This window comes from Phytophthora infestans, genomic scaffold, assembly GCF_000142945.1.
Source record: "Phytophthora infestans T30-4 supercont1.16 genomic scaffold, whole genome shotgun sequence".
NCBI classification, from domain to species: Eukaryota; Oomycota; class Peronosporomycetes; order Peronosporales; family Peronosporaceae; genus Phytophthora; species Phytophthora infestans.
The window spans coordinates 2,415,383-2,428,294 of NW_003303743.1; the positions used below are offsets into that span (position 1 = coordinate 2,415,383).

Consider the following 12,912-nt stretch of genomic DNA (forward strand, 5'->3'; position numbering starts at 1 on the left):
ATTAAACGCGTTCAATTTCATTTTTATGACCAATCATACACCGCTACTTCAGCATACGATATGTCACGATTTGTGACAATTTGTGACCGTTTTGGACTGGACCAAATTTTTGGGGCGTCTGAGACCACCTTCTGAGACCAGTGGTGACCCACCTGTCTATGTGACACGCCTTCGTTTTCACTAAAAAAAAATCTCTTCATCCCTCATTCCATAATTCGCCAACTCGAGGGAAGATGGTGTCCTTAATTTGTAATGTTGTCGGTGAAGGGGGAGGCGCCTTCTCTGTCGATATCGATGAGAACAAATTGGTAGGCCATTTGAAGATAGCAATTAAGGAGAATATGCCGAACGACTTCAAAAATGTCGATGCAGACAAACTGCAGCTTTTCCTGGCGAAGACGACGGATGACGAGTGGTTGTCTGACGAAAGTGAAGCTGTTCTGGAGCTTGAGGAAGGAAAGATCAACCAGGTCATTCAAACGCTGATCGATGGAAAGCAGATGAAGGCCTCGAAGACTTTGCAGTGGGTGCTTGACAAAAACAAGATGCCCCAGCCATCCGCTGACCAACTCCACGTGCTAGTGGTGGTTCCGGGTCTCTTCGTGAGCACGGTCGCGATCGTCATCCTAGAAGGCAATGAAGAAAATCCTATGAAAGAGCTGGACTACTATCAAAAGTGCGGCGTTCGCATTCGTAAAGAACGCAGCAATTATTGCTGTGAAGTGCTGGACAAAATCGACGCTATCTATGACACGGGTGATCTTCCGCTTCCGTTTATTTGCGTAGAAGGGTCGTCTGGCATGGGGAAATCGCAGCTTGCCTTCGCGTTGCAGGGCTCCCGACCGTGGTTTTACTGGTTTGCCAACGAGATAACTGACGGGTCACAGACGATGTACAGGAATTTCGAGTCGATATCAGCGGCATTTCGCAAGGTTGTGGAAATGGATGATCCAGTTGCCAAGCCGATGGAGGACATTGTGAACTGCCAATCAGGAATTTACCAGACTATGGACCTGTGGACGTGTGGTTTTATTTCGTGCTTGCTGGAGTATTCCCAGCATCAGAGCGCACAAATGATACGCTTCGAGCACAAAACCGAATTCCGCGTAAAAATGTGCGCTGTGCATGATGTCCGTCGCGAGATTAAGAAGATGGAGGGAAAGGGAAAATTGATGCCCTTTTTCATATTGGATGACGTGACTCTTAACGTCAAAGCGAAGAATGTAATGGCGTTTCAACGCAATATCTTCCGCGCGTGTGGCTTGCTGGTGATTGTTATGGGAAAGGATCCCAAAATAAGCAGTCTGGCGTCTCCAGCGACTAGCAGTGCCACAGGAAAGTTCATGTGGATGTCTATTGTCTCCAAGTTTCCTCCTTATCAATTTGTATTCGATTCGGACAGTCAGCAAGATCAAGAGGTCTGGGAGGCCGTTGTGGCTCGGTTCCCGGTTGTGGCAATATAGTTGCGATGAATTCGCGTGGGAGATTTTCGAGGGTTTTTTTCAAGAAGTTCGTAGAAGCCGCAAAACCGTGCAGGTGATGACATTACGGGCTGGGCCATGCTCCAGGTTGGCTCTACGACATTATCTGGCATCGATCCAAGCCCTGGCACTCCTCGCGTGTCAAGCTCTGGAATTTGCTAGACGAAGCATTTGCCGCTGTTAGTACGACGACACAATTTGGGACGAAGTTTATGGATTCAGAGTACGGAAGGTATGCGCAACTGATGGCGATATCTATCTCGAACGCTAGCAAAAATAATGGGGAACTGCCTTCGAAAAAACAAAGACTACATGTTGGGGCGAAGGGAATGCAACCGAAAAACAAAAGATTGGTCGTCGGGGCCGAGAATATGCATCTGCATTTCGCGAATTTGGTGGATGAAAAGGTCACGGATGTCATAATGTCGAACGGTGAGTTGAATACGGAACCGGATAGAACCGGACCGTTGGTACTATGGACACCACAATGTTGCTATCCGCTTATGGACGAAGATTTGTTGCTGTATCTTGCGATTCTCGGCGGAAAGGCACATTCGGGATACTATCAACATACCAATGGGGGCGTGGCACATTCTACCAAATCTGTTTTTTCTGACACTGGCGCATATCCGGCTCCTGAAAGTAAAGATGCCGCTTTGACCGAGTACAAAACGTACGAGAACATGGTCGCTCATGCGCTGTTTTGTTCGTCACGAAGACATGGTGTGCAGGGAATTCCTTTCAGTGATTTTCTGGAGTGCTTGGTTGGCGAATTTCACGACAAAATTTGGGAAAAGACGAAGTTGAAAGATACAAATGGAGCGGATTGTCGTGCTACGGGTTTGCTTGCAAACTATGACAGGAGCATTCAGAGTTTGTCCATGAGGACGATGCCTTTCTTAGCCCCGCCGAATGCTGAGTGGCCGCAACCCATAGTCAACATGAATGAACGTGAGGGATGTAAGTTTGGTCATTTAATTCGCTCTCTGAATTCAGATAGCTGTGAATTTTTGCTGGATGATCTAAACAACAGCAAAGAACGCGCGATGATTCTTTGCGAATGCAAGAATCGTGGGGAAAACGTTAACGTGGACGTGCTGAAAGGAATCGTAGCAGGTCTTGATCAGAAGTGGAGCTGGAAGATCGCGATGTTATTCTTGCCACAGCTAGTTGATGCTCAAGCATGGACTGTTCCTGACGTTGATTGCATGAAAATTGACTGCCAAACTGGGAGTATTGAGTGGGTGCATAGATCCGATGCCGAGCGTGGTGCCCCGAAGGTGATCATTGTGATTGAAACGGGGGCGGGTAGTGGTGTGGTGGGTTAGCGACGTCAATACCTAGTCGTGGTCGATTCAGCGATGTGAATCGAAGTTGTGAGCTGGGCGCTCTTTTTCAAGTGAGCTCTAAGGATTACTTTATTTACTTAATTTCGCGAGTAGAGTTTACGCCTTTAAATGTGGGATCTAAGTAGTCTTGATGAAGAGCGAGAGTTGTTGGACAAAGAGGTACTCAAGATCCGACAATCGCGACCCCAAAAGTACTATGAAACCTGCTACCAAGAGTACGGATCATTATTTTTTAAGTATACTTTGTATTTTAACTGTTATGTTGCAATATGTAGATGGGAGCAAGAGCTGCGAGCTCGAGATCTAGCGCTTGTACGTGATCGAGACTAGATTACTGAAGGGGGAAACCATCAACGAGAATTTGACTTATAAGATGATATTTTATTATTAACCGTATCATCAGCTTCGCTGTCCTTGCATCTTACGACACCTTCATCCTCCGGTACGCGTTCCTCAGCAATAAATGTAGACTTGCATTTTTCTTCAGAAAGGACTTCAGAGTCCACTGCAGACGGAATGACTACATAGTGTGGTGGGACTGTTTCGGACGGGTACACTAGCAGCAAGTACAGCAGCAGCGTCATATATAACCCAGCCACGACGACCAGACCAATCCAAGCTGCCGTTGATAACTTTTCCGGGAGGTTCTTGATGAGAATATCGTAGACGAGCGTGTAATTCACGCCACAAAGCAACGCCGTGCCCACGACGAGTAGAGCTCCAATCCACCTATTATTTACAAAAAGTGGCCCCATCAGCCTCGTGCTTGTGGTAAATGCGAGCAACGGCAGAAGTGCGAAAAGCAACTGAACACTCTGGAGTACATTAAGGAGCTCGTTAAAGCGGTCGCTCTGGAATTGTCGATCTTGACTGATAAGCGCCACGAGAATCGCTGGGATCAATGCCACTCCTCGCGTAAGCGCCACACGCTTCCAAGCTGCAATCCGGATATCCAAAAATCCCTCCATGACGAACTGACCAGCGTAAGTACCTGTCATGGTCGAGGCCTGACCTGATACAAGTAAGCCAATGGCCCACACTACCTTAGCATACCCACCAAGTGCTTCACGTACTGCCTCGCCAGCCTGTGCTAGACCAATCTCTTGGCAATATCCAGCTGTCGGCCCCGACCCAAACGATACCGTATCAAACCTATCTCCACGTCCATCCACGTAACACGGTGTGCATTTTGTCACCGTGTTGATAATGTCCGCGGTCATATCCTCATTAAACACACTCTCGCCACCAAAGACACAGATATTGCCCGTAAAAGCATCGTAAATCGTACTCCCCGAGCTCAACGCTGCCTTTGCTGGAATACACGACGTCTGGATATCTCTCCCATACAAACTCGAAATAGGATTACTACTCAGCGCATAACACTGGCTGCTGAAGAAGCTGCTGGCAAAGGCACAAACCACCGCCGCGTTGATTAAGAAGCTGACGAACAGCGCCATGACTGCTTCCAATCCGAAATAGTAGTTGGCTTCCTTTACTTTTGTAGGAGATCTCCTATTAATTTGCCTCTCTTGGACCAATGCTGAGTGAAGAAAAATATTATGTGGCATGATGATGGCCCCCAGCATCGCTACCGCCTGCATGGTGTTCTGTTTGTCCATTCTGGGTTCCACTATCCCATTTATTATCTCTATTCCGTCAGGATCACTCATGCTGAAGTCGGCAAAGAAGCAGACGCACATGGTGGCGATGAGCAGCAAGAAGAACATCTCGAGATATCGAGTTTTGGAGTCTCCCGCTCGGTGTAGGGCCAGGAAGGTGAAGGTATCGAGTCCTGTAAGCAGACAACCGAGCCATAGAGGTAACCCAAATAGAAGCTTGAAGGCTACAGCCGATCCCAGTACCTCCTGGATGTCGCTGCCGATGATGGCAAGCTCCGTCATGATCCAGAGTCCGAAAGAGACGAGTGGTGGATACTCGGAGCGACATAATTGAGCCAAGTGACGACCGGTACAGGCCCCCAATCTGGCAGCTAAGATCTGGTAGAGGCCTCCGAACATGGTGCTGAGTAGAACAACGTAGAGCAATTGGTAGCGTGTGTAGGCCACTTTGTAGATCTGCTTCGAGGTTTCCAGGGTCCAAGTAGGCCATACTCATGAGCCAACCGGGGCCAGTGTACGACCAGAAGACGGACCAGGAGAAGCGTGGGCGATGTGGGTTTGCAGAGGGGTCGGTAGAGCCAGGAGGTAGAGCCTCGAGCGCGTGCTCGGAGCTGGCCATCATTGGGTTATGGCAAAGACTGTGGTTGAAGCTGTGATCTTCTAAACAGGAATGTTATATTTCTATAAAGGTATAGTACTGATACAGTACATGTACAATACCTTTATGTCGTGATAAGATGTGGTTTTTTTATTAAACGGAAAAAGGTAACCTTCGCTTTAGTAATACGATAGCCATTGATTACACTAAATAGTCATATCGTGTCATGAACCAATCGACATAAGACAGCCGATGTCATTGGCCGAGTGCGGGTGCAAGTGTCCAACGCAATGAAAGCATAGGCTGGGTTCATTCAAGAGTATTTTTGGACGTACAACTCCCTGAAATTTATATCAGAGCTAGCATCCTGAAATAAAACCTGGTAATATATTAGCTCAGCGAATTATCAAAACAAAAAGGCTCAATTCAAAATAGGTGTTTCAAAATATATCATTTAGGGCGTCTCCATCGCGGGAGCAAAATGCTGCTGTGGCAGAAAACTAAAAATAAATTACCGCGGTCTCGCTCCACCGCGGGAGCAGAATAGCTCCAGCAGCAAATGAGCAGCTTTCGCGGGAGCAAAACGAGCCGATTTGCTCTGACTTTTGCTCCCCAGCAGCAAAAAGATTGTCCCAATGAAGTGTCGTAGATAAACTATGAAAATTTTCGGATTTCTGTGCACTTCGTCCAGACAATATTCGCGCCTCTCAAATATTTGCATTGCGGCACACGAAGACTATGACGTCCAAGCCTGGCACGCGTGGGCCAAACTGGATAAGTGGTGAAGATCAAGCACTCGCAATGCATCCGTAGGCAAGCATTCTCATCGCCACCGTGCACTTTTGCAGAGAAGACATACCCTTGTTCCCTAATGCGTCTTGTAGCTGGCGAAAATGATAATCTCTGGCGACAACAGCATTCATGATGCGAATGAAGAGCGATCGTCGCATTCGATACCGACGCCGGAAGTACTTTGCAGAGAAGCGTGGATTCTCTGCGAAGTACAGTTTCCACAGCTTGTTGTGAGCCTCGTCAAAGTCAGGCTGGATGTTCGCAGCTTTTCCTGGCACAGAGCCTCCCCGCTTGCGCTTTATTGGCGCTATCCGCTGCGCGAGAGTAAGAAGTATCAATACATATAGTATAACGTACAGAACAAGCGTTAACACTATAGTGGATAAGTAAAGGCGGACACGAGCTCACCTCGTCTTCCCCGTCACTAGCGCATCTCTCCAGCTCCTCATCACCCGACTCCATGGCGGATGGGGGGGGGGGGGCAGATTGAATCTTGAGCCGAAGAGGCGCCAATTTGCTTCTACGCGGTGGAACTCAGCGTTTTTGCTACCGGCAGCAACTGGTCACATATAGGTTATATTACACGTTGTTGCTGCCACGCGGTGGAGATGGCCTTAGGACCTAAAAAATTGATAAACTTATAAATTTCATTCGTGCTGTTTAAACCATCCACCACTGCTAAATATATGCGCCATGGTGTTGCGAAAAATGAACGGCATCTCTGACGAATCCGAGAATGGCGGCGCTGCTATTGGACTCGCCACCGATCGCGAAAGGATCGGAATGGCAGATGGCAAAGAAGGCAAGATCACAACCATATCGCGCGAGAGGAGAGATGATACCGCTATGACTCGCGAAAGTGGAATGGCATTAACACTGACGGGAAAACACCACCCGTCCGAACTGACGAAGTAAATGAGCTCCTGACACTGATGTGTGGCATAACCGGAAAGCTCAGCCGACTTGAAGAGTCGCAAACCAAGTTGGAAACGAAGGTCCGCGTCGAGTGACATCAAGGACACAACATAAAGATGTCCATGAGCCCGTCTGACTCAAGATTATTTGCATCAAGGCTCGGCCGGGGAGCAAGAATTCACATTGACTCGCTTGATGACTCTCCAGACACCACCCGCTGCCACGCCGCGGAGACCAGCACCGCCACCGAGCTACTTTGATTATCAACCTCGCGGTAAGAATATGCTGCTTTCCGACCGTCAGAGACTATTCCCGGGAGCACAAGCCGGACAACGACCTGTACTTGGAATTGTGGTCCAACGACCAAAAGAGGCTGATTTGCGAGGATGAGGAGGTGGTATTTCAGCGCAGAAACAAGTAAGTATGATCGTGCAGTATCCAGATGCGCGACATAAATGCTCGCAATGTGTCCATTCGACAAAAAAGCGCTCTACGTCACGTAGAGCTCTTTTTGGTACTACGTGGGCCTACGGCCCGGGTTCTTCGAATGGGGACGTCGTTTCAAGATAGAAGTTAACATTGTTCAATCTGCGTGTGTTTTTCTGTGGCTCGACGACGTCAGGAACGACCGGCTGGAGCGCTGCCTCTTAGCAATGACTGAGTGCTACTATCACTAGCCAGGCGAGCTGTGGTGGGCGTAGCTCCCGATCCTGCCGTACATCATGGAGCGAATGCTTGAACCGCTCAAGACGAACATTACTCCAGCCCAAGCGATGCGATTATTCACTGTGGCGAAGAACGTCTGGTGTAGCTGGTCCGAAAGTAGCATGTACCTCATTCGAGTTTTGATGTGTGCGGCTGAATTGCGGACTACCAGCTACTGAATAATACTGTTCAGTACGCTGTCGAGAAGTTTGTCGTCCTCATGGCGAAGGTGGACGCCAGCAGAGCGGTTTACCTCGCGCAGGCGGAAGTGCTGGTCCAGTTGGTGCGATCGTGGGAGCTCGACGCGCCACAACACAGGAAATGGGGCAGAGTGTTCGTCGCGGTCGTATCTGACGCACCAAGGGAAGAGATAAGGCTGAGCCATGAGTGCGGCGCCGTCGGACATCTGCCGGCTAATTGCTCCGATCGCGAGCATAACTTTATGTTGACCGTGAACGAATCGACGAGTGCGTTGGAGGAGACCTGGATCCTAGCCAGTGGGTCCAGCAGGTACCCAGTAGTGGTTGGACGAGGAAGCTTATTGCGAGGACATGTTGGGGCAACCGACCAGAGTGGCGCTGGTTGAGATCAAGAAGGGCTCATTAGGGCTCCGTGTGAAGGTGTGTGGTGCAGGATATATACCTCTGGACTCCCCAACGAAGAAGTCCAGACGCCCCAACGAAGTTCCTTCACGCTGATTGGCTAACAAATTCATGACTCGGTGAGGTCATTTACAGTCAAGCAGGTGCTGCACTACGAGGATCTCGCACCTCGTCGGGATGCAGCGCGCCATCACGTGGTGAGTCTTTAAAGTTTATGTGCTAGTGAAGATGCCGAAGAGGTGCTAAAAACTAAAATGCTTTTGCTCGCACGCTACAGGTAAACTGATGCAAAACGAAATCTCGCGAGGTATGAAGCATAACTAAAGCGTGTAAGTTGTCATTTAGATTCTGCTAGCCACTCGGAGTGATCTTGCTAACTACTCGTGATAGATGCGTGCTAGAATTAAAGTTCTTCAGCTTCCTGTGTTGGATGAACAGCGCCGCGGCTGACTAACGGTGGAATCCCAAGCACATACACGTCCGGGGAGATGGAGTCTTCTCCCTCTTCTTCTTGCCCGGTGTACGTGCAAGTAGTTATATTGTGCCCATCTAGCCCACACCGACTGCAATGATATGTGGGCCGCTGCTGTGGCTGTGCTGCAGATAGCTGAGACTTATAAAACGCCTGTATAAAAGGCGTGTCGTCATGCTCGTTTAATTGAGACGGTCGCATCTCGTTCGGTGTATCCAGCTTTGCTTTAGATCGAGATGGACCAGACTCCTCGCCCCTGCTACGGATCCGTTTTTCGCCATGCTGAATGTCTGCATTCCGCTTTTTGCGGGCCCCTCCAGCTTGACGATAAATTGGAGCTGGGAGAACAGTAGGTCCTGCGCTTAAAATATTGTCGACTGGTAAGTTGATGTCCATCTCGGCTAGAGCTGCGTGGATTGTTCTAACCAAATATGCCTGATGAAAATATTCGTAGGTGCGATATAAGGCACTGCCCCAGAGTTTTGCCGCTCTAATTCGATCAAGACAGCTTGTACGTGACGGCAGGGTATGTGAAGCTGCTCCCACACTCTGCACGACTCGCACTTACCTGAGCTCATATCTACTTTGTACATCTTTGTTGCAGATGCTACGTCTGATCGGTCAAATGGGGTTGAAGACGTAAAACTCCGACAGCTTCGCGTGAACGACGGTGAGTTCTGTAACGAGTTTCTCTTCCTTATTAAAAAAGTGTCATCGCATGAGATGTGAGACCGTGATTTGATTTGATCCATATTCGTGCTATTGCAAACAGTTTGTTGCGGGTATCGAGAGCGCGCAAGCAGTATGCACGCAGTGGCCGAAACCCCAGATTATTACGAGTGCGATTCCATAACAGTCCGTTGTTGTCGCCTTCCACGCCGCTAGTAGACCGAACGCCAAACAACGGTGTAGCGGTGCCATATACAGGTGCGTTTGTCCAGTTTTGTTCTAGCCAATTGAGTTCATCAGCACTCAATGTACTGTTACCAATTACAGTCCAATTGATCGGATGTATGCTACGCAGGTACGACCAAACATGCTCCTCTTTCCGTTGCCCGCCTGAACCACTAACAACACCGGTAGAAAATGCTTTTTCTATGGCAGCAACGTTTTGCTCGAATGCTCGAACAGTGGTGGACTTTTGCAATTGCATGATGAGTTTGTTGACACTGTCTTTAGTAACCTGCACAGATTTAAACTTGTCGACAGTATTGAAGCGGATATGAACCGCGCAGAACTTTAGATTTACCCGCAGACCCACGCGAGCCAGAACAGCTTGTGCAGACAGTTGCTTACCTCGATCTACGAACGTAGGTCGATCAAGCATAGCGATTCCAGCAGCAATACAGTTTGAGAAAAACCAGACGAAGTTGTCAATGGTTTCTTTGTGAATAAAAGCAGCTGCTACTGAAATAATCTTCTTGTTACCGTCTTTGCCAACTAAGGTAACACAAATTCCATTGTAGCGGGGGTGCTTGATGTGAGTGCCATCGCACTCCCAAACAGGAAGTAGTGAATCTTGAATGCGAACCACAAAGAAAGCTGCGAAAAAATCTACCAAAACTATCTAATTGGCAGCACACTCTCGATCCTGGATTTTGGGACGCGAACAATTCCATGTAAGCTGGTAGCGCTTGGAATTCATTAATATCATCACTCTCCATGTTCTTCAATGCGTCACTAATTACACGATGTAGCACGGAATGTTTCCTAGATACGTCCACACCTTCCACCTGCTTCAAATTATTAATAGTTCGCGCTTTGGAGGTATTGTGACCCTCAACAATGCCAGCACGGAAAGCAGGCATGCGGGCAATTTGGTCTCCAGTCGGGTTGGCGGTACTGGGGCAGCACTGCATGTGGGTCAAATCCATCTTCGAAATATACCAGCTATTGTCCGGGACGTGGATCAGCGAAGTCTCAGGTCTCTTACGGGTACTCTTTGGGTCCTTCCTAATGCGTTTGCGTGCGAGCGATACAAACCACTTACATTCTAGTGCCGTGCACGCCCATCGCCTGTAGTTGCCGTTGTTTACCGCGAGGCGTACACTCTTGTTGGAATTAGATGCAAAAGCAGATACAAATTTCCCACCCACATCTGCAGACGGAAAAATGGCATGTAGAACAACCTCCGAATACCCATAATCACCGACTAAGTCAATTGGCATGCCGGCAGCTTGTTGTCAGGGAACGCTTTTGCTCGACTGCTTTCTTGCCAGAGTAGCACCTTCGTTCCACCCTAAAAATAACAGTGAAACCTATGGAAATCTAGCCAATCAGCGTGAAGGAACTTCGTTGGGGCGTCTGGGCTTCTTCGTTGGGAGTCCAGAGGTATATATCCTCGGCGCGGTGGGGCGGCGCCAGGAACCCGTGTCGGGTGCGATTATGGCGATGCTGTCGGAAGGAGTGGACGCACCGGCGGCACAGTCACAAGTCGTGTAGCACGGAACGTTAGTGAAGTTCCATCGGACCTTGGGGCACTTAAACTATGACGTGGTAGAAGGATTTACCGGGGATTTGAGCGCGGGAATTGTGCTCACGGACCACAAGCACGTATACTGTCTTACCTGAGCCGAGGGGAAGCAAACTAAGCAAAGACAACAAAGAATAGACCCGGGAGAGAAAGCGCCGATAGACTGCATAGCCGGGGTGCTATGGACCTTAAAGGTACAATGAAACCGAGGCAATAGTTTGGTTTCTTTGTTGACCTTTATTCACTCGCGATTGGCTGGATTAAGATCTAGCTCGCTGAGTTGCAGAGTACTAGATTGCGGTAGGGTTGAAGAAAACAACTTAGTTTCAGTAACAGCTGGGATGGGCATTCACCTTCTTTTGCAAAATACTACCGTTTGTACCATTTTGGTAAGGACAGGGTTAAAGCCTTAGTAGCTTAGTTAAATACGGTTTTGGGGTCAAAATGTGTATTTCTGAAAATGAAGCCCAGTGCGAACACGTCACTATCCGAACATTGGACGCACGACATCAACTACAATTAACTTACTAGGTGCTATCTCGCTCACATTCCTGCTGACGCACGATGCGACTACGCGGATCACAAGCGCTGTGAAGTCGGTAGGCGCATAGATGAAAGTACATCAAATGAAGAGCTGACGCATAGGTCGTCCATTGCGGGGACTCGGCGGCAGATTATTCAGTCGCACTTTCTGCACTCTTGAGTCGGCAAGGTGAGCCGTGAAGGCGAAGTATCGCACAACATTTTTGACGACTGGAAGGGTCAGGAGGGCCAACCGCATGGCATCCTGCAAGAATTCATCGTGCTGTAAAGTGATCAACGTCGCAGCAGCGGCAGTATGCTGCTGATGGTTATTAGGCACCAGCATTATATGCCCGAAGCGGCCTCCTGCCAGTGGAGGCTCGAGTCTGTAGATGACATCGTCTATAAAGGAGCGGGCCGTGATTAGTGGCGTTCGCAGCCATGGAGGCGCTTGCGCCGCGCTCAAGCCGTTTGTTGCAGCTACAAACGTGCTCACGTTGTCCTCTTGCCTATCCAACAGGAATGCCGGATCGTCGTCATCGATCTGGATTGACGACAAGTTTTCCTCAATCTACCACAATACAGCCGTCATCAATATCGTGAGCCTCGTACTGACAATCCAAAAGCATATCATACACACCACTCACCAAGGAAATACTTTTTTCTATGAGCAGAAAGGCTATTTTATATTAAGGGGGATCAATTATACTCAAGGGGCTTCTTTGTAGTATCGACAGATGCTTTCTATGAAATTAAATTATTTGCGCTCTATTGTTTTATATTGTCAGCTAGGAGCTGACAATGTTTGCAGTAATAAGGTCGTTACATGTGGTTTTGTATTGCTGACCATAATAAGCTGACGTTATTTTCAGTGAAAGAGCAGGTATTGCTCTGTGCATTGGATTGACGACATTGACCAGACGGGAGTTTCTGTTACAGACGGGGTTTTCTGTTATAGAGGATATAGCGCTCTATGTAGTGCACTATCTATTGTAATCTGACGTTATTTTCGGTATTAGAGTAGGTAGCGCTCTATTCCAGGCGATAAACTAAGAAAATTTTAAATCTAGAAAAAATAAGCCTCGTACGGAGTTTTCTAAGCATTCCCACATAACTCAATTTTTAAGTTGTCTTTGATGCGCCCGCTCAAGCGTCTTGGGGTCTCTTTAGACTGTGCAGCACTCGCTATTGACCGGCCTAGGGCCGAGCTAGAAGCCGCAGAGCGCATGCTCGCCGTCAAGACGTCATGATATTCAGATGGGCTCCGTTCGGCATCCCGTGATCTTTTTTTGCCCTCGGAATCTGAGTCCGAATTCGATTGGAAGACGGAAGGGACATCGACTCCGGTCAAGGTCATAAGAAATGTTTGACAGCACTTCAATTT

The 12,912-nt window shown here is 48.4% G+C and overlaps 2 protein-coding genes and 1 pseudogene across 2 annotated transcripts; 2 read left to right on the plus strand and 1 right to left on the minus strand.

Moving 5' to 3' along the window:
- Positions 1-233: 233 nt before the first annotated feature.
- Positions 234-2,788, plus strand: PITG_22874 (annotated as a pseudogene; the record flags this gene model as incomplete).
- A 236-nt stretch (positions 2,789-3,024) lies between these two features.
- Positions 3,025-5,068, minus strand: PITG_09024 (Metal Ion (Mn2 -iron) Transporter (Nramp) Family; the record flags this gene model as incomplete). The annotated part of the gene is made up of 3 exons (XM_002903003.1): positions 3,025-3,036; positions 3,370-4,895; positions 4,942-5,068. 3 exons carry the CDS (start codon positions 5,066-5,068, stop codon positions 3,025-3,027), a joined length of 1,665 nt encoding a protein of 554 aa, XP_002903049.1.
- Positions 5,069-6,622: 1,554 nt separating this feature from the next.
- Positions 6,623-10,975, plus strand: PITG_09025 (uncharacterized protein; the record flags this gene model as incomplete). The annotated part of the gene is made up of 9 exons (XM_002903004.1): positions 6,623-6,750; positions 6,962-7,028; positions 7,653-7,926; positions 8,197-8,258; positions 8,854-8,882; positions 9,306-9,460; positions 9,530-9,557; positions 10,248-10,372; positions 10,806-10,975. 9 exons carry the CDS (start codon positions 6,623-6,625, stop codon positions 10,973-10,975), a joined length of 1,038 nt encoding a protein of 345 aa, XP_002903050.1.
- Between the last annotated feature and the right edge of the window lie 1,937 nt (positions 10,976-12,912).